The sequence below is a fragment of the Aquarana catesbeiana genome, linkage group LG03 (assembly GCF_042186555.1).
Source record: "Aquarana catesbeiana isolate 2022-GZ linkage group LG03, ASM4218655v1, whole genome shotgun sequence".
NCBI lineage: Eukaryota > Metazoa > Chordata > Amphibia > Anura > Ranidae > Aquarana > Aquarana catesbeiana.
The window spans coordinates 275717857-275742236 of record NC_133326.1 but is presented as its reverse complement, the minus strand read 5'-3'; the positions used below and the strand labels follow the sequence as shown (position 1 = coordinate 275742236).

Below are 24380 nucleotides of genomic sequence, written 5' to 3'. Positions count from 1 at the left end.
TGTGCCCCCCTAAATAGGAAAGCTGGAGACGCCACTGTCTCTCACCGCCCCCCGCTGCATTTCTGCATCTAAAAGACTGCCATTACTGTGCAGGCCTCACTCTGGGACAACAGGGACACTGTCACTGGCAGTGACAATCTGCATCTGATAACAGGCGACTTAGCAAGTGACAAGCCCCATCTGAAGATGGGCGACGGTGGAAGGCGACACGCTCAGGGCTCCCACTGATTCTGCATTATGGTGAGTTGAACTATTTAATTTTATATTACAATGTAATAAGAGAAATAATGCGCTTCAATCATCCTGTAACCATATTAACCATGGTGCCGTGATGATTGAAGCGCCAACACCAGCCATTTCCTCTACAAATTGCCCGCAATTTTTTTTGGCAGTGCCCCTCCCAAGATTTGACTCTGGATCTGCCCCTGATCTACAGCGACTGCACTTCTAAGCGCACTTGCAGTGCACTTGTAGTGCAAAGTGGATTTGCCTTTAGTAAATCAACCCCTAAGTGTTTCAGCTGATTTGTGCAGAAATTAATCCATATAATTATTCATAACGAAAAATAATGCTTTTTGAATGCATGGTCAGTGGTCACACTAATATTTCCTTAAATGTAATACTGTTTAACAAACATCAACTATATTGTCCAAAAATAAACAAGTATTAAACCAATTTCTGTATTCTGTCTCTCTGAATAAACCATTGTTTAACTACTTCCTGCCAGCAACCTGCTTATTAACAATTATCAACACTATGAGGGTTATTTACTAAAGTAGAATCCGCTCTGCACTACAAAGTGCACTTGCTGTAGATCTGAGGGGGACATGCAAGGAAAATAAAAAAACAGCATTTTAGCTTGCACACGATTGGATGATAAAATCAGCAGAGCTTCCACTCATTTCAGATCTTCCCTTTAGATCTATGGCGACTTCACTTCCAAGTGCACCTGTAGTGCAGAGTGGATTTGCCTTTAGTAAATCAACCCCTATGCCTCATGCTTAAAGGAGAAGTTCACCTTTACATATTAAATAATAAAGGCACATCTTTTTGCAGGTAAAAAAATGTGCATGGATTATTTTTTAAAACAGGAGTCTGGAAAGCTATATAGATCAAGAAAGGGCAATGGGGTTACCACATCCATATGAAATTGATAATGACAAAAGGGGAACGTTGGAACAGACTTTATAGGTATCAGAAAAGGAATACAAAATATTAGAAAAATAATTTATTATACATAGATATAAAAAAAATTGACACTATAACATTAAAAACAGATAGTGTTGACTTCCAATAAAATAAGCCACACATAGTATGTGCATTGCTCTCTGTTGCTGCTTGAATATGGCAGGTCGACGTTTCGCTTCCTCAAGACCTATATGCCTGACACCAAGCAGAGGGATTCTGCATAAAAAAGGGGAAAAAAAATCATATTTCAAATATGGACAATGGGTACAGATATACATATCAAAAGGTGAGATGTCCCACTTTGGTAGCGCCCATTCAACTGTCAGCAATAATTGCTGGAGAGCTGTTTGGCCTGCTTTTAATGTCATAGGTGTGCGCAGCCTAATGCATTAGGGTGTGCACCCTTAAGCTCAAACACACGTATGTGTATGTATCTACATATATATGACCCCGGCACATTGATCTCCCTGCTGGAACAGTGAAAGAGAAAAGGATAAACACTTCTCTTATGGCAGAGCCGGTAAGAGGGAGATCTTTCCCATGATCCTGTTGATACACAGAACAATAACACTAATGCGCATGGGGGGATTAGGGTGTGCCTGGGCACACCCTGTGTGCACGCCTATGTTTAAGGTACTACATAAAGCTTATTGCTACTGTTGCCTACTATAGCGGTGTAACTCTGCTGGACTCCTTGTGACAGGTTTGTGAAATTAATCTTGCATTGTTGCTTAGGATCCTCCTCTGTTCATTACTTGTTTTAGTAATAGGCTGTCATTATGGAACTGACACTAGATATCTGGTCTTTTTAGATTCTCTATCTGGAGCTACAGGCTATTTTCATAATGGGTGTTTGTGCCTTATCAGCACAGGGCCCTGGAATATACTAACCAGGAGATCTTTGGTGAGTCTGTATTTAGGCATATTCCTACTAATATATTACGCTTTTGTCCTGTTGGAGACCTTAAATTGTGTCTCATTTCTCTACAGATGGTCACATTCTGTGTCCTATGGAGATATTTTTCCTGCATATGTTCTGAGGCCTCATCATTCTCTTTTGAGGTAACCTCTGTTCATTATTTAATGATACCTTACTGGGGTTCTTTAGCTGTCTACACTTCTGATGGCTTTATTTCATTTTAGCCCACAGCCACTGTCCTTTCATCTAGAGTCCAGTCTGGTACACGTACACCGCTAGGCTTGATATTGAAACTCTTACATCTCCATAGCCAAGTAAGTAATTGCTGAATTTAGGGCTACTTATTATTATTTTTTATTTTTTCTAATTCCATCCCAAGGTTTTTGGATTATTTATAGTATGCATATTTTTATATTATGTAGATTTTTAATTGATCCCTCTGGGTATCCAGAGTTATGCTGTTCTGGGTGGTTTCCTCTATGCATCACTTGTATGTTTTTCTGGGACATCTCACCTTTTGATATGTATATCTGTACCCATTGTCCATATTTGAAATATGATTATTTCCCCTTTCTTATGTAGAATCCCTCTGCTTGGTGTCAGGCATATAGGTCCTGAGGAAGCGAAAGGAAAACGTCGACCTGCCATATTCAAGCAGCAACAGGGAGCAATACACATACTATTTGTGGCTTATTTTATTGGAAGCCAACACTATCAGTTTTTAATGTTATATTGTCAATTTTTTATATATATGTATAATAAATTCATTATTTTTGTAATAATATTTTGTATTCCTTTTCTGGTACCTATAAAGTCCACTAAAACGTTCCCCTTTTTTCATTAGGAGTCTGGAAAGCATCGTACCCATGATCAGCAGATCATGGGTATAGTGTCAGGCCCCTGCACACACTGCCTGCAGCTCTGTTGCCCGTACCTCTGGCTATCATTGCAGAACTGTAGGTAGCGTGAATGAACTATGGGCGTGCTGATCGGCGTGGCTGCAGTTCATTCAAACTACAAGTACGTCTGCCGTGGTGGCTGATGGTACTTGCAGTTTATTCATTCACAGAAAACTGTGAATGAATGACACAGCTGTATGTGTGGAGCCCCGCATGGCTATGCTACTTTTAAAATGTGACAGTGAGTGTGGGGAAAGGAACTCCTGCCCTCTGTCACAGGAAGGGTGGGATTGGGAGAAATAGGTGCAGGGAGCTGCAATATGTTACATGTTCCACCCTAAAAACAGGTGGAACATGTGACATATTCCAAAGGTGAACTTATCCTTTAAGATATGCTAATAAACGTGCTATGGCAGAAAGACAAAACAGACTGTTCTTATTTCAGATGCTGTGATAAATACCAAAAAGGATTTTGATGCACATATTAAACAGTAAATCAACTTACCATCATTCTGCTTCTTGATTTTTAAAGTGACAGTCTCCCCCGCCATTTGTAATAAATGAATGGCTTCACTCAAAGGTTTGCCTTTTAGACTGTTACTATTTATGGCTAGTATCCGATCCCCTATATGGATTGCTCCTGTCCTAAAATCAGAAAAAATACAAAATGTGCTAAATTAAAATCTTGACAAATTTTCTTTAGGTTTGAGTAGACAGTGGAGGGGTTTGATCACTTGCTGAGCCTTTACTGCTTTGAACAACCTTGGCAGGAATATCTTCCAGCAAGTGTAATCATGCTGCGTTAAGATTAGTGCAAATTAAAATTCTTAGCCCATCTCTGGATTGCATCCTACATATACTCCTATGGAGAATTTGTGCGCATTATGGGGTCAGTGGCTCTCTAATGGATCTTCCATAGGATTATATAGAGAGACCACTTCAGAAAAAAGGACCTGGAACTTTAGCTGAAAGCAGAGCCCTGGCTCTGACACAAGGAATTAGGGATTGTGGGATACCATCATGAGGATGGACCATACAAAGGAGCCAGCAGAGCACCTCAACCTCACCTCACTCCACCAAAAAATGCTCTGCTTAAAACAAAGGTCATTTACAACACTAATTCTAAAGGTTTGTATGACAAATAAACATAAACAGGGAATATTTCATTTGATAGTTTACGCTTCTTTGATGCATAAGATAAGTACCGTTCTCAAGGATAATATTTGTTATTCTGTCTAGCACTAGAGAAATTATTGGCTGGAGCCTCTTCTTATAAGAGCTCTTTAATTAAGTCATTACTACCAGCAGGTAAGCACATTAAATTAACTTGTGATAATCATAGCTCATCAGCTCTGTACAAATTGAAAGATATACGGTAAATAAAATAAAAAGCTTCTTCTTTATGCAAAGAAAGCAGACAACAGCTTTGGCCAATTCTGTGACATCTTTAAAGAATTTCATAAGCATTTATTTGTGAGGAATTTTAAAGGACACTGTAGAATCTGCTTTAATGGATACTGAATGTTACATTGGTACAAAGTCACCATAATATGAAGACCTTTATAGCACAGTAAGCATTCACAGCTTATATTCAGTACAGCTTAAACCTGTATGCCACTTGGTCATACAAGCACATTAAATAACTACCCACAATCAACAAGGCTGAGGGGCTTTTGGGATGCATGTAGCAATGTCAGCAGATACTGCCAGCCAACAAAATTCCAGGGAAACGCCCTTTCATGAGCATGTCAATGTTCTCATCCTCCCTTAAAATATATATTTTTTTCTCATCCTAAATTAATACTCGACAACAGCTGAATCACTCAGCTATGTATGAATACAATCTAATGTTTATGGTCAGTTTTAGGGAAATTAACAGAAATGCATCTTGAAGCAGATCAGAACATTAATGAAAGTATGCCATCCTAACAGTATAATCTATAACTCATTCTTAGCACAGTAATGTGAGTAAATGTGTAAAAATAATACCTCTATTCTGCCTCAAACAAGTTCTGAGCTTGGCCATATAAAGAGTTTGGCTTCACCCAATCCAGGTTCATAGATCCAACTCAGGATTCTGAACATACAAAATTAATAAGGGAGGCTAGTTATGTGATGCTGGTCAGCAATTTCCTTCCCCCTAGCTCTATACAAAGGTTTCCATGTATTCCTTACAGATGCCAGAGGAATTGGCTGCAACATGAATCAGAGATTTTAACTTCTTAATGCATTCTATACATATTTAAAAATGTCAGTTCCAGAATATAATTTAGGGTACTTTCACACTTGGGCGGGGATCCCTTAGCGGTAAAGCGTCGCTAGTTTTTAGCGGCGCTTTTAACCCCCACTAGCAGCCGAAGGGTTAAAAGCACCCATGTTGCGGCGCTGCCGAAGCGCTTTGCAGGCAGTTCAGCAACATTGTCCATTCATTTCAATGGGCAGGGCATTTTGGGAGCGGTGTATAGACCACTCCCAAAGATGCTGCTTGCAGGACTTTTTTTCATGTTCCGCAAGCGCACCGCTCCAGTGTGAAAGTACTCGGGCTTTCACACTGGGAAGACATGAGAGGCGTTTTTCAGGCGCTATTTTTAGCGCTATAACGCCTGAAAAGTACCTCAGTGTGAAAGAGGTCTTAGAGATGGAATGTATATGGCAACTCTACAATATAATTTACAGATGGAATGTATATAGCAGCTCTACAATAAAATTTACAGATGGAATCTAAGGGCCAGACAGGTATCCATTGCCATCTAGTGTTTTTGTGTGATCCTCTTCAACCAATCCGAATGTTTTTTCTTGAGTGTGAGATAGCACTGGAGCACCTGGAAGGAGCCCACACAAACATGAGCAAGAAAAAGAATAACCCATACAGATACTGTGCTCTGGTCAGGTTTGAACTTGGTGCACAACTGTGTAATCTTCTTTAAATAATTTTGTAGTAAGCATGCTGGAGAAAGCCCTTACCGCTCTGCCAGTCCACCTTTAGTAAGGCTTGAGATGATAATAGGATCAAAAGGCTCTTCAGTGCCAGAAATGGTAATTCCCAAAGGCCCTCCATACCTCTTCAGTTCCACAGTATAAATGATATATCCAGAGCTTTCCTGTTCATCTACAAGTATAAAGATGGTGCCTTGGTATCAATGCAGAGATCATCCTTAATTAAATGCAGACACTTAGGAGATTAACTGCATTGCATCTTTATTAGTCAATGTGGCATGACAGTGCATGGCTGCCAGACATTTCGGATTACTGGGGCGAAGCATATTTTCCACGCCAGAGAATCTGGCAACCATTTAGTCATTAAGTTGCTGACTTTTTTATTTTAATTTGTAGATAAGCAATACAGAAATATGCATTTAACTTTTGTATTTAATATCCTATGAAATGCTTACTAAAAAGGAACAATCTTTCTGTGACCTTCATGGATATGTGAATGAATGCAATCATAAGTTAAACAGAAATGACAGAAATTAAAAAAGGAAAGATCACAAGTGTCACTACTGCTGCTAATAAAAAGCTTGTTAACATTTACAAAATTAACATTTTCTTAATTATTTAAAGTACAACTAAAGGCGCCTGTATGACAGTCTAAACAAGTACCAAAACCCAGTAACTATATAATGCATATGTAAACAAAAACGTTATTTCTCAAATACCTTTTATTGGATTTTAATTGTTAAACACCTACAACATACAATTAACATTTTGGTACTGTGACCTCTTTACAATAGATATACAGTGTTACATTAAATGAATTCAGATCTTCAGTGTTAGTTAACACAGTTTATCGCTTCTACTTGTTTTCCATTCCAGATAGTATATTTCAATGTTCATTATACACAATTTAGGTATTTAGACATATTCTCTGAAGTCGTATATGAGTACTGTATGGCATTTACTTCTTTCTTTTTAAGAGAAACAACCTATAACCTAATACCGTACTCATCTCAAGGTTTGTATATATTGAGGCATAGAGACGCATGTTACTATATTGTATCTGGTTCAACTAGTAACATTGTAGAATTACAGTCACAATTTCTTCTTCAGTCACGGGGTTTTAACAGTAGTTTTATTGGAGTAGTAGTTGTGAGATAACGGACAGAGTGGCCAGTTCATGTACGGATAGCCATGGATCCCATAGTTTAAAAAATATTTTCTGACATTCCCTATGTTGAAAGATCAGCTTTTCCCTAGGTAAGGTGGAACTGATTTGGTGTTGCCACTCTTCATAGGTAGGGGATGGGGGATAAACACTTTTCGGGTTATCAGCTTGGGGATAAGAATAGAAATAGAAGTCTAGAAACGGGCTAGGATTTCTGGGAGGCACGACTCTTTATCTATTGCCCCCAGTATACCGAGTATGGATTCTAGGGTGACTGTTGCCACCTAATCCTGGCCCCTTACCACGTGATCAGCTGTCAGCCAAATGACAGCTGATCATGTGATATAAACACAGGCAAGAAATCTTTTTTTTTTTCCCTCACGCTGACAGCTTGAGAAAAAAAAAATGGGATTACCAGCTACTGTAAATGGGACATCGGTCCTGCACATGTAGAGCCACTGCCGTCTCATCAGTGCCCACCAGTGCTGCCAATCAGTGCCTCATCAGTGCTGCCTATCAGTGTCACCTACCAGTGCCTATCATTGCCCATTAACCACCTATCAGTGCAGCCTCATCAGTGTCTTCTCATTAGTGCCCATCAGTGCCACCTATCAGCGCCCATCAGTGCAGCCTCATCAGTGCACATCAATGAAGGAGAAAAATTACCTGTTTGCAAAATTTTATAAAAAACTATTAAACATTTTTTTCTTTTTTCAAAATGTTTGTTTTTGTTTGTTTAGCAAAAAATTAAAATCCCAGTAGTGATAAAATACCACCAAAAGAAAGCTCTATTTGTGTGAAAAAAAAATGATAAAAATGTCATATGGGTACAGTGTAACATGACCACGCAATTGTCATTCAAAGAGTGACCAAGTTAAAAGCTGAAAATTGGCATGGACAGGTGGGTGGTTTAAGTGCCCAGTAAGCAAGTGGTTAATTAACGATGGTAATGACAGCATTAATGGTTGCTGGATTCTACAGATCCCTTCACTGGCATTTGGAGCGCATTAAAAACTGGTATGCCAGAATGCTGCATCTTCAAAAACTAAACAATCTTTTTGTCTGGTATGCCTTCATCATAGGCCCAATCAATTACAGTATGTTAAATAATGCTCTCGAATCTTTCTCTAAACCTATAGCTGACATCTTAGTGTACCACTATATTCCATAATGAATCTCCTTGAGCCTTATAATCTCTATTCCTAAAGAATCTCTTCACAACACCACATTCTCCACAATGTTTGTCCAAAATGTTCCCATCCTTTGCCAATGGCTTTTTTTTTGTGCAATTTTTCTATTCTACCACAATTCCTGTAAGGCCCAACATTATGTCCAAATCAAATCCTCCCCTCAGACCCTCTGAAAATCCATTTGTCTCAAATCTTCAACAACAGACTATGTATTGGAAATGTTAGACTCATGTGGGTATGGCCCAAGGCATTAGAAGCCATGGGGATCCCATTTCTGCCTATACCTTCTTAAAAGGTTAATATTTACTATGGAATCATCAGGGAAAACAGGAAAGCAAGTCAAGTGCTTAGCATGCACCCATGGCATACTTGCAGTAGTCTCAAACACCATCTGGACATTCTGCCATGACTACACTAGAAATGATAGAGTGGACATTGTGAGTATGTGCTCATATGAACTGTGAACCTGCATCAGAGTTTATGTATTCAGCAAGAAAGATTTTGCTGTTTATTATGTTGGAGCTGTTCATATCTTTATATAAGGGATGCAGTATATTTAAAATGTTGATGTGTAAGCATCTTTAAATCACCACTATGGATGAAACATATTAATCCAGCCTTTGGTAGAACAAGGGAGCAGTCTTTAACCCCTTCGCGCCTAAGGGTAAAACAAATCTTAATGCCTAAGCACAATTTTGCAACTTTGACATGTGTTAGTAAAACCGTATATGTCACAACTACTTTGTTTATCCAGGTGGATTATACCTTCTTTTTTCAGGACAAAGTGGGCTTTCATGTGGTGATAAATGGTAAATTATGATTTTTTTTTTTTTTTTATTATCAAAGGAAAACTGGGTCAAAATTTAGCTGTATATTTCTCACTACTATCATAACCTTCCACCAATGAATAACCCAAAATAAATTCTTCTGCTCCTGACAATCGCAGCGATACCACATATGTGTATGTTAGTTGTTTTTTGTACACGAAGTACAGCCTGGAAACAATAATGCGTATTTTACTTTTTTTTTTATCCTACCTAAAACACACTGACACCCATTAAAAACAAAAAAATCCGGTCAAAAAAAAAAAAAATACTGACCCTGACCTTTGATCCAAACACTAACCCTGGCACTTTTCTCTCTGCAAGGAAAGCGGGAGATACGATGCATCTCTCTCTCCTCCATTCACAGAGAGAAAAAACATGGCTGATTACTGTGGTAGCCAATCAGAGGCTATCACAGCGATCAGGTGATCCGGAATTGGGAGTTCAGGGTCCCGACCGTTAATACGGGGCCCGGGGCTCTCATGAGACCCCGGTTTCTGTGATGGGAGTGCGCCGTGGCAAATATGTGGCCCCACGGAAAAAAGCCCAGTCTAGTGAGCTGCATATTTGTGTGAGGTTGACGTCAAGGGGTTACTGAACAGTGTGATGTTTGAATTAACCTCGTGAAGTGACATTTTTTCGGCAGGTACTGTATCTCAGTGAGGGGATTATCAGATATCCTGTATATGTCCCATACTTTGAAACCCTCAGTTTTGCAACATAAGGGATTTCCCTTATCTTTTGTATGATATATGTTGGAGGGCCAAAAATGCCTGGGATATGACTTTTGGTTTGACGTTGGATTTTCCTAATGTAGCACTGCATAAATGTATGTCATGTAGCGCTGCATAGATGCTTTTTTTCACTACAAGCTGAACCTTTTTATTATCGTGATTACTTACATCCATAATCTCTCACCAAGGAATTCTTCTTTGCTATACCTTGGATATTGTATGCAAAAGAAAATTGCGCCTAGTGTAAATAACTAACAAAATTGACTTAAATGATTTGTGACAAGAAACAGCAGCACTCACAAATATGTACACACCATATCCAACAAATTATATATATATCAACGTGTTGCGCTGTCATGTATAAGTGATAAGACTCTTTATTAGTGATTAGGCAAACAAAAGTCCATCTTTAAAATAGATGTGTAAACTTATATAGGCGTCCAAAGACCAATTATAATGCACAAGGTGAAAATAAAGAAAGTGTCCTTCCGATTTCAATCGGTGCAAACACTCAGTGTTCCCCACAGGATAGATAGAGCAAATATATCTTCTCACCAGATATGAAGACCTTCCAAGGTCTATATGCCCATCAGTGAGCAATCACCCCTCATTTGGGTATAAACAGCCTCAGCTGTTCAGCCTACTTAGTGGACTCCAATGATGATTATTTATATATCTTGACATTTGTCTTTCTGCATTAAGTGGTTTATTGATTTTAGGATGTGGCCTGTCCCAGTGTTCTTATTGGAGTCATGGGGTATGTACACATTCTTTATAAATATGTGGAATATCCACATATATGTGCAAGTTATGTTGTTGACAGTACTGTCATTTATTTATGCTAGGAGAGCTCTTCAATTTTTCTACAGTAGGCTTATGGGTTTTACTGCACTATTACCATGATATTGATTTATGTTCATGTACAATAAACATTGTTGAGTGGGACATGGCTTGGTTTTTTTTCTTCATTTGAGATATTATAGTAATACTGAGTGTATAATCATATAATTGTGGTCTTCTGTAGTTTATAAACAGTATATTTACTTTGGTGTTATTTCGAATTTACTGTAGATTCCAGTCCAGTGGAAGAATTATAGCCCAGTCATTTTTCTTTTGTTTCTGACGGATTACCTTTAATTAATTTTTTTATGCACAACTACCTTTAATTTTAAAAACAGCAGTGAGCCAAAGTTCTGTGATTATTTAGTCAGTCTAAGGCATTAATTTCAAAGAACAATTGCACTGTACATAAAAACAATGTACAAAAAAAGGACCCGGGGAAAAAGCCAGCCATAGACTGTTCAAACCATGCAAGAGCAGGCTGAATGTATCCAAGTTGATTGACCGATCAACTTGGGTACAACCAGTCTGTCAGATTTTACATGCGATAATTTGCTAGTGGCTATTATAGCTGCTAGCAGTAATCATTGTGTTCTCCCAGCGGGAACGGATTGGTGGGAGGGATTTGAGTGTTTTTTCCTGGTTACATGAAAGAAAATTGCTCCGTCTATGGTCGGCTTAAATTTTCATGTAGTGGTAATTTATTGACAGATGCAGCTCTCCCAATCCTATGCACTGTCCACTGTAATCATAACCTGCTGAAACCAGATAGAGTCCTTTTTTGATTTTCTACCAAATTATAGAATTATTGCGTTTTAATATATGTTTTTTCTGGGTTTATGATATCATTACCAAAAGAGATAGAAGTAGAAAAGAGATCACTAAAGAGAAGAATGAGGATACATAGAAAGCAGAATCTATTTGGGATTGAATCATTTTGTTAACCTCCTAACCTGAATTATCTTCATCTTTGCGTATCTTTAGCTTCACCAGGTCTTCACATTGCTGTAAAATTTGAACTGCATCCTCCATGGAGCAGTTGTCCAGCCGAATGTTGTCTATGGCGAGCAGTTTATCCCCCAGCTCCAAGGTCCCTGTGCTGTACATGGACAATCATGATTTTTAAATAAAGTAATAACTCATCCTTTATATTTTCCTATTCTGTGAGTGTGCAGGAGTATATTTTTCTTCTTGTTGCAATAAAGTTTACTTCAAGTCAATTTTTTTTTTACATCTATTTTTAGCAAAAAAATTCAAATAATTCTTCCAGTTGCACAAAACACCAATGTATAAGAAATAATTTAATCAAAAATCCGATGCAGATGTTTCCATAATCTCGAAAACATAAATCAATAATAAAAAAAGCATAAAGGTCATATGCTGTATTTACCTTGAACACAAAAGGTTTACATTCAAGTTGTAGCATGGCATAGTTCTACAATTGGCATATTGCCAGGATCTCTATTAGTCATCTTTACTAAAGCTGGATACACACTATACAACCTTCTTTAGATTTTTTCCTATAGATTTACTAAAACCATATACTATGAGGTCAAACCTAAACACTTTCAATTTGTATGCAATCAGGCAGGCCCTTGCACTACATAGTAGAAGGTAAATCTAAAGGAAATCAAACAACAAAAGTTGTATAGTGTGTATCCAGCTTAAGACTTAGAATGAATCCGTTAGGACAGCAATATAGGAGCTGCCATTGTTGTTTTTTAAAATGCAGACTGCAGGGCATGCCCTAGCAATCCTGGCTTCACTCTCTGTAACAGCAAACTGGACAGGAACTCTGACTGTTTAGACTTAACTTACTTGCAGTGGGGCTCAAAGAGCTGAATGCTTATTTATGCCTAGGGTACCAGTAAAAAGGACTTTTACTTACCTACCCACTTGCTCCTGAAGGCAACCTCAGTGCTACAAGGCTGGTGGCTGCAGTACCTTATCTAAGGAGTTCCAATAGTCGTAGGTACTCTAAAGTAATCAAGTACAATGCAGATCTAATAGCCCTGCATTGTACGTGAGGTTGCTGAGGGATTGCCCACAAGCCAGAGTGTCAAGAAGAAGAGCTAAGAGCCAGCTGTCAAAGCAGCAAGGGATATGGCAAGTAAAAGTCCTTCTTACTGGTACCCTAGGCCAGCCCTCAAAATTTCCACTCGCCTGCTCGCATTTGGTGAGTGGAAATTAGTTGAGGGCGAGCGTGGAGCCACATCAGACGGACGGGCACTGCAAGCAGCCGGGGTTGAATGGGAGCCAATTCTCTTCCCAGCGATTGGCCAGGAAACTGTGGGGAAGGGAGAGGAGAGGGAGAGGATAGTCACCCGGGGGAGAGTCACCCGGATAACACAGAGGGGAACTCCGCTGTCAAACAAAGTCCTGGACTGGCTCCTATGATAAACAGCACACTGGTCTAATTCCGGGAAATTGAAGTAGTGTGACGTCTCTCATAGGAGCCGGTCCAGAAGGCGGAACTTTGACAGCAACCGACATTTCAGATCCAAGCTGTGTCACAAAAGGAGTTCCCCCTCTGTGTGTGATCCGGCCAGCTTTCCTCTTCCTTTACCTTCCCTTCCCCACAGTTTCCTGGCTGATCGCTGGGAGGAGAATTGGTTCCCATGAGGCTGCACTGATGGGTACTGATAGGCTGCATTGATGGGCACTGATAAGGGGCATTGATGGGCACTGATAAGCGGCATTGATGGGCACTGATAAGCGGCATTGATGGGCACTGATGAAGTTAAATGTTTTATGCAGAATTTACAAAAATAAATATTAACAGTGTAATTCCATGAGATAATTCATGAGGGCATGTTTAGGGGTGGGGCAGGGCAAGGGTTGGGTGGGGCAACTGGTGAAGAGTAACTCCTAAGGCCTGGCATAAACATGTATTTAACCTTTGCAAAGCAGAGGTAGCCCAATTGCAAGGGTATTTTTTCGGTTTCCTTTGAGTTCAATTTTAATCTATGCCAATGATCCACTACTAGTCGATGAAGCGAATATCCCGATAGCACAGCATGTGCCTTCAAAAACTGATTCAGCAATGGCAGTTTCTATAATTCTATCCACTTTATATTTCTCTGCAGACCTGAAATTCAATGCAACAAAAGCTCTGCAAGAAAGACAACTTGAAGGAAGTCCAATCATTCATTTTCATAAAGCTGTGCCTATATAGCACCAACATATTCCACAGTGATTTGCAGTGTTCAAAGAATCATATCAGTTTCTGGGCAGGAAGCTTATAGCCTAATCTAACCTCACCTACCCTGGTTCCTTCCCTGACCATGTTCTGTCAAGGAAACAATATACTACAAGAATTTACTGCAAATAAAAGTAATGCTTGGTGCAACTGTCCTGTAGGAACATAAATTAAATTCATGCCCCTGAGTAGTTATACAGTAAAGTATGCTTCAGACAATTTTTATGAGTTATACCATTAGAAAAATCTACAGAACACTCACCGATGTGCAACACTGCCTTTCTTTATATCTGAAATAACCAGTGGATCTCCCGTTTTCCTACTGGACGGAGCTGTAAAACACACACAAAAAGTAGGACGTTATCAAGCTAAAACTTTCTGATCCAACTAGAATTTGTTTTACATTATAAAAAACCCTCACAACATATTTAAAAAGAGGAAAACTGCATTTCCTATATTGAGAAACACAAACAATGACAAGTACAATAAAGGAACAGAAGACCAATTTGCCCTCAGCATACAGAGATGATTATATGAAACGAAACATACATTAGTAAGATTATAAAACAAGCCACATTTTAGCCTTCTGGGCTCTAGGAAGGCAACAGACCTCCTTCACTGTATAAAGGAGAATCTAAAGTTATGAAATCAAGGCGATAGTAAAGTCATCATTAAGAAAAATTTTCATGATGGATAGATTCAAAGAGCTGAATCCATAGCAAGCAATCAGTCAGCAGTACAAGATAGATTCCGATAGGCCACACCATGTACTGTACTTTTCTCTAATTAACTGAATAAGACCATTATTACCCATGTGAAACACTCAAACTATAATCAAACTATAATCAAACTAGTCCTACTTTCAAGAATATATAGGCCAGGATAGATGACTAAATTCTAAAATTCAAGAAACCTTCAAACCATTCCATATGCACCTGTTGTCAGGAACTTATTTTCATTATTATTTTTAAGTTCTAAAGGTCATGTTTTAAGGCTTTCCATTTTGCACAGGTGAGTTGATTAGTTTCACTGCCTTAGTAATTACCACAGCTGTTTCATCTGAGGGAAATCCTGAAAACATGACCTGTTGGGGTGCCTTGAGGACTGGTGTTGAGAAACACTGATATAGAGTTATGGTTGGGACCACCAGCACAATATAGTCTATATACACACAGGTGTGCTCATAAGTTTACATGCCCTGGCAGAATTTATGATTTCTTGGCCATTTTCAGAGAATATGAATAACACAAAAACTTTTCTTTCACTTATGGTTGTGTTGGGCTGGAAGCCATTTATTATCAATCAACTGTGTTTACTCTTTTTAAATAATAACCACAACAGAAACTACCCAAATGACCCTGATCAAAAATTTACATACCCCAGTTCTTATAGCCGTGTATTGTCCCCTTTAACATCAATGACAGCTTGAAGTCTTTTGTGGTATTTGTGGATGAGACTCTTTATCTTCTCAGATGGTAAAGCTGCCCATTCCGCAAAAAGCCTCCAGTTCTTGTAAATTCTTGGGCTGCCTTGCATGAACTGCACGTCTGAGATCTCCCCAGAGTGGCTCAATGATATTGAGGTCAGGAGACTGAGATGGCCACTCCAGAACCTTCACTTTATTCTGCTGTAGCCAATGACAGGTCAACTTGGCCTTGTGTTTTGGATCATTGTCATGTTGGAATGTCCAACAGTTTGCATAGTAATGGCTTTCTTCTGGCGACTCGACCATGCAGCCAATCTTTAAGTGCTTCCTTATTGTGCATCTTGAGACAGCCACACCACATGTTTTCAGAGAGTCCTGTATTTCATCTGAAGTTATTTGTGGGTTTTTCTTTGCATTCCAAACAATTTTCCTGGCAGTTGTGGCTGAAATTTTAGTTGGTCTACCTGACCGTGGTTTGGTTTCAAGAGAACCCATCATTTTCCACTTCTTGATTTGAGTTTGGCATTCTTAATTCCTTGGATATCTTTTTATATCCCTTTCCTGTTTTATACAGTTCAACTACCTTTTCCCGCAGATCCTTTGACAATTCTTTTGCTTTGACCATGACTCAGAATCCAGAAACGCCAGTGCAGCACTGGATGAAAGATGCAAGGGTCTGTCAGGAGTCCAGAAACTCATTGACCCTTTTATACAAACACACTAATTACAAGCAGACAGATCACAGGGGAGGATGGTTACCTTTAATAGCCATTCAAACCCCTTTGTGTCAACTTGTGTGCATGTTATCAGGCCAAAATCACCAGTATGTGACTGAATTTAAAACTCTAGAGATATATGGAGTAAATAGCAGCGCTCAAATAAATAAAAAAATATCACAGGGTATAGGGTGTTTGCTTGTGAACTATCAGGTGTGCAAAATCACCAGTATGTAAACTTTTGATCAGGGTCATTTGGGTAGTTTCTGTTGTGATTCTGATTTAAAAATAGTAAACACAGTTGATTGATAATAAATGGCTTCAGCCAAACATACATACATACACACACACAGTGGGGGTTATTTACGAAAGGCAAATCCACTTTGCACTACGAGTGCAAAGTGCACTTAAAACTGCACTGTAAGTGCAGTCGCTGTAAATCGAAGGGGTAGATCTGAAATGAGGGGAAGCTCTGCTGATTTTATCATCCAATCATGTGCAAGCTAAAATGCTGTTTTTTATTTTCCTTGCATGTCCCCCTCAGATCTACAGCAACTGCAGTTCCAAGTGCACTTTCAGTGCAATTTCAAGTGCAAAGTGGATTTGCCTTTCATAAATAACCCCCAGTATCTCACAAAAGTGAACACACCCCTCACATTTTTGTAAATATTTTATTATATCTTTTTATTTGACAACACTGGAGAAATGACACTTTGCTACAATGTAAAGTAGTGAGTGTACAGCTTGTATAACAGTGTAAATTTGCTGTCCCCTCAAAAAAACGCAACACACAGCCATTAATGTCTAAACCAAAAGTGAGAGCACCCCTAAGTTAAAATGTCCAAATTGGCCCAATTAGCCATTTTCCCTCCGCGATGTCATGTGACTCGTTAGTGTTACAAGGTCTCAGGTGTGTTAAATTTGGTGTTATCGCTCTCACTCTTTCATACTGGCCACTGGAAGTTCAACATTGCACCTCATGGCAAAGAACTCTCTGAGGATCTGAAAAAAAAAAAAAAAGAATTGTTGCTCTACATAAAGATGGCCTAGGCTATCAGAAGATTGCCCAGACCCTGAAACTGAGCTGCAACACTGTGGCCAAGACCATACAGCGGTTTAACAGGACAGGTTCCACTCAGAACAGGCCTCGCCATGGTCGACCAAAGAAGTTGAGTGCACATGCTCAGCATCATATCCAGAGGCTGTCTTTGGGAAATAGACGTATGAGTGCTGCCAGCATTGCTGCAGAGGTCGAAGGGGTAGGGGGTCAGCCTGTCAGTCCTCAGACCATATGCCGCCAACTGCATCAAATTGGTCTGCATGGCTGTTGTCCCAGAAGGAAGCCTCTTCTAAAGATGATGCACAAAGGAAGCCCGCAAACAGTTTGCTGAAGACAAGCACACTAAGGACATGGATTACTGGAACCATGTTTTGTGGTCTGATGAGACCAAGAAAAACTGATTTGGTTCAGATGGTGTCAAACGTGTGTGGCGGCAACCAGGTGAGGAGTGTCATGGTCTGGGGCTGCATGAGCGCTGCCAGCACTGGGGAGCTACAGTTCATTGAGGGAACCATGAATGCCAACATGTACTGTGACATACTGAAGCAGAACATGATCCCCCTCCCTTCGGAGACTGGGCCGCAGGGCAGTATTCCAACATGATAACAACTCCAAACACACCTCCAGGACAACCACTGCCTTGCTAAAGAAGCTGAAGGTAAAGGTGATGGACTGGTCAAGCATGTCTCCAGAGCTAAACCCTATTGAGCATCTGTGGGGCATCCTCAAACAGAAGGTGGAGGAGCGCAAGGTCTCTAACATCCACCAGCTCCGTGATGTTGTCATGGAGGAGTGGAAGAGGACTCCAGTGGCAACCTGTGACGCTCTGGTGAACTCCATGCCCATGAGGGTTAAGGCAGTGCTGGAAAATAATGGTGGCCACACAAAATATTAATACTTTGGGCCCAATTTGGACATTTTCACTTAGGGGTGTACTCACTTTTGTTGCCAGCTAGTTTAGACATTAATGGCTGTGTGTGTGGAGTTATTTTGAGGAGACAGCAAATTTACACTGTTATCCAAGCTGTACACTCACTACTTTACATTGTAGCAAAGTGTCATCACATGAAAAGACATAATAAAATATTTACAAAAATGTGAAGGGTGTACTCACATTTGTGAAATACTGTGTGTATATATATATTTATATACACACACATATATACATACATACACACATATACACAGTGCTTTGAAAAAGTATTCATACCCCTTGTTCCACATTTTGTCATGTTACAACCAAAAATGTAAATGTATTTTATTGGGATTTTATGTGATAGACCAACACAAAGTGGCACATAATTGTGAAGTGAAATGAAAAAATGTTTTCCATATAAATATCTGAAATACGTAGCGTGCATTTGTAATCAGCCCCCCTGAATCAATACTTTGTAGAACCACCTTTCGCTGCAATTACAGCTGCAAGTCTTTTTGGGTATGTCTCTACCGGCTTTGAAATTTTTGCCCATTATTCTTTGCAAAATAGCTCAAACTGTCAGATTGGATGGGGAGCATCTGTTAACAGCAATTTTCTCAATTGGATTTAGGCCTGGACTATGAATGGGCCATTCTAACACATGAAAGTGCTTTGATCCAAACCATTCCATTGAAGCTCTGGCTGTATGTTTAGGGTCATTGTCTTGCTGGAAGGTGAACCTTGGTCCCAGTCTCAAGTCTTTTGCAGACTCAAACAGGTTTTCTTCTAAAATTGCAGTTTTTGGCTCCATCCATCTTCCCATCAACATCCCTGTCCCTGCTGAAGAAAAAGCATCCCCACAATATGATGCTGCCACCACCATGTTTCACGGTGGGGATGATGTATTTAGGCTGATGTTCAGTGTTAGTTTTCTGCCACACATAGCGTTTTGCTTTTAGAATCCAAAAAGTTCAATTTTGGATTCATCTGACCAGAGCATCTTCTTCCACATGTTTGCTGTGTCTCCCACATGGCTTCTCCAAACTGCAAACAGGACTTCTTATGGCTTTCTTTCAACAATGGCTTTCTTCTTGCCACTCTTCCATAAAGGCCAGATTTGTGGAGTGCACAACTAATAGTGGTCCTGTGGACAGATTAGCTCACCTGAGCTGTGGATCTCTGCAGCTCCTCCAGAGTTACCATAGGCCTCTTGGCTGCTTCTCTGATTAATGCTCTCCTTGCCCGGCCCATCAGTCTAGGTGGGCTGCCATGTCTTGGTAGGTTTGCAGTTGTGCCACACTCTTTCCATTTTCGGATTATGGATTGAACAGTGCTCGTGAGATGTTCAGAGCTTGGGATATTTTTTTTTTTTTTATAACCTAACCCTGCTCTAAAATTCTGCACAATTTTATCCCTGACCTGTCTGGTGTGTTCCATGGCCTTCATGATGCTGTTTGTTCACTAAGGTTCTCTAACAAACCTCTGAAGGCTTCACAGAACAGCTGTATTTATAGTGAGATTAAAAACACACAGGTGGACTCTACTTACTAATTAGGTGACTTCTGAAGGCAGTTGGTTTCACTAGATTTTAGTTAGGGGTTTCAGAGTAAAGGAGGCTGAATACAAATGCACGCCATTTGTTCAGATATTTGTAAAAAATGTTGAAAACCATTTATCATTTTTCTTTCACTTCACAATTATGTGCCACGTTGTGTTGGTCTATCACATAAAATCACAATAAAATACATTTACGTTTTTTGGTTGTAGCATGGCAAAAAATGGGGAAAATTTCACATACATGCAGTACTATGTAAACGTTTTAGGCAGGTGTGAAGAAACCCTGTAAGAATGCTTTTAAATATTTAAAATTGTTTATTTTAATCAATTTACAACTTCAAATTGAGAGAACATATGAAAAATCTAAATCGCATGAATATTTGGTGTGACTCTCCTTGGAAGATGTCCAGCAGTGCCATCAGCACAGAACTGGCGGAAACCAGTGGGACCTAGGTACACCCATTTACTGTCCAGAGAAGGCTAGCCAGATAGTCTTAATGGGAGAACTGCTACCAAAAAGCCAAAAACACAGGAACTGAGGTGCAGAAAAATAGCAGCAGGTGCCCCAGGCTAATGAGTCAAAATTAGAAAAATTTGGCTGTAGTAGGAGGGCGTTTGTTCGCCAAACGGCTGGAGAGCGTTATATTAATGAGTGTCTGCAGGAGATAGTCAAACATGGTGGACATGGTGGATGTTCCTTGCAAGTTTGGGGCTGCATTTCTGCAAATGGAGTTGAAGATTTGGTCAAATGGTGTCCTCAATGCTGAGAAGCTGAGACATACAGGAAGATACTTATCCATCATGCCATACCATCAGGGAGGTGTATGTCATTAACTGCTTCCCTTCCGCCGCAAGCCGATATACATCGGCAGAATGGCACGGGTGCACAAAAGGGCATACCTGTATGTCCGCTGCTCTTATGTACAGCACTGGATCATAATCAGGGAAGCATGGTGGAGGTTCTTTGCAAGTTTGGGACAGCATTCCTGCAAATGGAGTTGGAGATTCAGTCAGGATCAATGGTGTCCTCAATGCTGAAAATTATAGGCAGATACTTATCCATCATGCCATATTATCAGCGAGGCGTGTGATTAACCCCAAATTTATTCTGCAGTAGGAGAATGATCCCAAACATACAGCCAATGTCATTAACCACCTGCCGACCGCCTACCGCATATTTACTGCGTCAGATCGGCTCTATTGTGCGAAATCACATACCTGTATGTTATATCGTGCAATAGCCACTGGGTGGCACGCGCGGACTGATTGGACATAGGGGATGCCAATCAGAGGGTCATGCAGACCCGATGTCCGCCGGCCACCCACAATTGTTCCCCAGAAAGGCAGAACGGCGATCTGCCTATGTAAACAAGGCAGATTGCTGTTCTGACAGGTAAGCAGGAACACCGATCTCTGTCTTCATCCAGTCAGAGCTACTCCCACACAGTTAGAGGGAACTCCCTAGGAGCACACTTAACCCTTTGATCGCCTGGTAAACCCTTCCCTGCCAGTGTCATTAGTACAGTAACAATGCATATTTTCACTGCATTAATGTCACTGGTCCCCAAAAAAGTGTCAAAAGTGTCACTTAGGTGTACGATTTGCCCACCACAGTCACACTAAAAATTGCTGATCACCACAATTACTAGTAAAAAAAATAAATAAATAAAAATTCCATTAAAATATCCCATTTGTAGACGCTATATCTTTTGCACAAACCAATCAAGAAAAAGGTTATTGTGATTTTTTTTTTTTACCAAAAATATGTAGCCGAATACATATTGACCTAAACTGATGAAGAAATCAGATTTTAAAAATTTTTTAATTTAATATATTTTATAGCAGAAAGTAAAAAATATTGTTTTTTTTTTTTTCAAAATTTTCACTTTGTTGGTTCATAGCACAAAAGAAAAAAAAAAAAAAAAAACTCAGAGATGATTAAATACCACCAAAAGACCGCTCTACTTGTAACGCTGTGCCATATCACAAAAAGTGGCCGAGTCATTAAGGGGGTGAAACCTTCCAGGGCTGAAGTGGTTAAAGTGGTTCTAAAGCCTTACGTTTTTTCACCTTAATGCATTCTATGCATTAGGGTGAAAAACATTCTGTGCTGCAAAATCCCCCCTTCCCCCTTACACTTACCTGAGCTTGATCCGATCCAGCGAAAGCAGCTTTCCGTGGGGAGAAAAAACCTGAAGCGCCGGCAGGGCTGCTCTGTGCAAGACCATTGTTTGTTATTTTAATTTAAATACAAAAAAACAAAAAAAAAAAAACAAAACAAAAACCTTTAATGGCGCTTTAAAAAAAAAGAACAAGGAATCCTGGAAGTGATGGTTTGGCCCCCACAGATCCCTGATCTCAAAATCATTGAGTTAGTTTGGGATTACATGAAGAGATAGAAGGATTTGAGGCAGCCAACATCTACAGATGATCTGTGATTAGTTCTCCATAATGTTTGGAACAACCTACCAGCCAAGTTCCTTCAAAAAAACTGTGTGCAAGTGCACTTGGAAGAACTAATGCGGATTTGAAGGCAAATCTAATTATTGATTTGATTTCTCTTCTGATCATTTACTTTCCATTTTGTTAATTCATAAAAATAAACACTTCTATTTCTGAAAGGATTCTTAATTTACAGCATTTTTTCACACCTGCCTAAAACTTTTGCACAGATTATATATATATAAGAATAGAAGCAGGGGAATTCTGATGCAGAAGTTTTAGCACAAGGGTCGTCGTCGAAAGATCTAAAAACCAACAATACCTGTCATCATTAATTGAAATCAGTTTTGGGTGGACTGATCCTTTAAAAATACATTGCATTTTTTCTCAGAATATTTGACAATTCAAAATGTGCAAATATGAAAAAAAAAAAAAAAGATGTCAATTTCAAACCTCTTCTCAGAGTTAGACACATTTCAATGACTGGCAATTTCTAATAAAATAATGACTACAATTATTCATATTTAGAGAAAATAACATCCGGCTTGCAGAAACTAAGCTGCAAACAAACAAAAAATGTTATTAAATCAGCCTGTCTTAACATATGTGCATCCATAATAACACCAGATACATCTAAATGTGTCTGCCAAATTAAAAAAAAAAAAAAAGGTGGCTCCATCCGTTTGTCACATCGGCAGGCTGCATTTGTTACAACAATCTGTTGTGTAACTCTAATTCATTCAGCGAAAGACCGATGAGTTTAATGGCTTTTTAACTTTCCCAACTTCCAGCTTTGTCTACTGGGATGTAACCGGAGCGATCCCGGACTTGGCATTATCTACATTCTGCTAAGTGAGAGTGGGACACTGATACCTTAACTTATAGCTCTCCTGTCTATATCCATTTCTGCCAGCTGACCCAATCCTCATTCATAATTCATACACTTCCTCATATGTACTGTGTACTAGGCATTTGTGTTAAGCAACCAGCACCATCATTTTTTAAACATTTATATAGTATTGTTTAATGTTATTAATGTCATTACTGTCCTAATAACTTTTCTTTGCAGCTCATATATACAGCGGGTCAATCGGTCTCCAGGGGATGTTGTGCATCTGTGCTGAATATTTCAAACTTTACTATTAATATAGTCACATTTTCCACTAGGCATAAAACAGCATGAACTCTTTTTATGCTTGGCGATTACAGTAATCCCCAACGCAGGCAGACATTTCCAGGCTGTGCTTCCAGCATTGTGTACAAGAGGCATGTTACCACCATGGTTGAAACACAGACATGTTGACACATCTCAGCAGAGGGCTGCTGGAAATCACGTCATTTATGCTTATAAGGAGCTGAAATATTCGCACCAGATTGTAGGTCATATAATAAAGATGATGGGGATTTAATATTATGGCATTTATTGATAATCTTGTAAAAGTGTATCTGTTAGTGTTTTTTTTTTTTTTGGTTGGATAGAGGGGGAAGGGTTAGACCCACTGTCAGGGTTTTATTGCTTTCTATGTCACCATTGGGGAGATGCACTCCTCTACTCGTCCTAGTAACCACTCACTGAGAAAGCAAGCAAGGGGAAATGTTAAAGTTGCCCTTAGAACAAATGGTACAGGGAAATCTTGGTTGTACTTGTTCTGTGGACAACTAAGAGGGGAATCCCCTTCACTTTTGGTTATTTCCTCTTATTTCCGGTCGTCTCTCTGAGACAGGGAGTGAAGGGAAATTTCCCTAATGGTACACAATTGCAAAAATTTAACTTGCAGGGGGATAACCCATGCCTACACTATCTAATAACTAAGTTTTGGATACATATACACTTTAAAGATTTGAAGCCACAAAGATTGAGTTCAGTTTCAGAGCAAATGGCAATGCAGCAAACAATTAATAGGAGTTAATAAGGTCAGTATAGATTTAGACTACATCACTATATTGACTTCTGCATCACATTGCTGTGACTTTGGTATGATTTCAAGTAAAATGTGCTGTCCATAGGGATGAACATGTGTAAAATGCATGCAATGAAATTGCATCACATGTAAAAGAAGATTGAACAGCTAATAGAGCTGCACGATTCAAGCGAGGTTAACTGTAGGGCTTATTTTTATATATTTCAGTCTACCTCTTTACCTTTGTAAAACACTTTAATAAATATAATATTTAAACAGAAAAGTCTGACATGCTGGTTGTACCCAAGCCGATTGATCAACTTGGGTACAATCAGCCTGCCCATACATGCTTCCAATCTTGGCCAGTCCCTGCTGAACTGACTGAGATTCAAACCGTCTATGGCTAGCTTTAGCGTTACACTGGCTCAAAGTGCAGTATGATCTATATGCAGCTTCAGCTACATTCA

General features: G+C 39.4%; 1 protein-coding gene across 10 annotated transcripts in view; it reads right to left on the bottom strand.

Moving 5' to 3' along the window:
- The window catches only part of GRIP1 (glutamate receptor interacting protein 1), a 900266-nt gene that overhangs the window by 25241 nt on the left and 850645 nt on the right, over positions 1-24380 (bottom strand). For all 10 annotated transcript variants that reach the window (XM_073620100.1, XM_073620096.1, XM_073620097.1 and 7 more), the window contains 4 exons: positions 14158-14227; positions 11650-11795; positions 5971-6115; positions 3512-3651 (listed from right to left, as the gene is read on the bottom strand). In XM_073620100.1, the coding sequence (XP_073476201.1) occupies positions 3512-3651; positions 5971-6115; positions 11650-11795; positions 14158-14227 (501 nt within the window). The remainder of the gene's footprint in view (positions 1-3511; positions 3652-5970; positions 6116-11649; positions 11796-14157; positions 14228-24380) is intronic.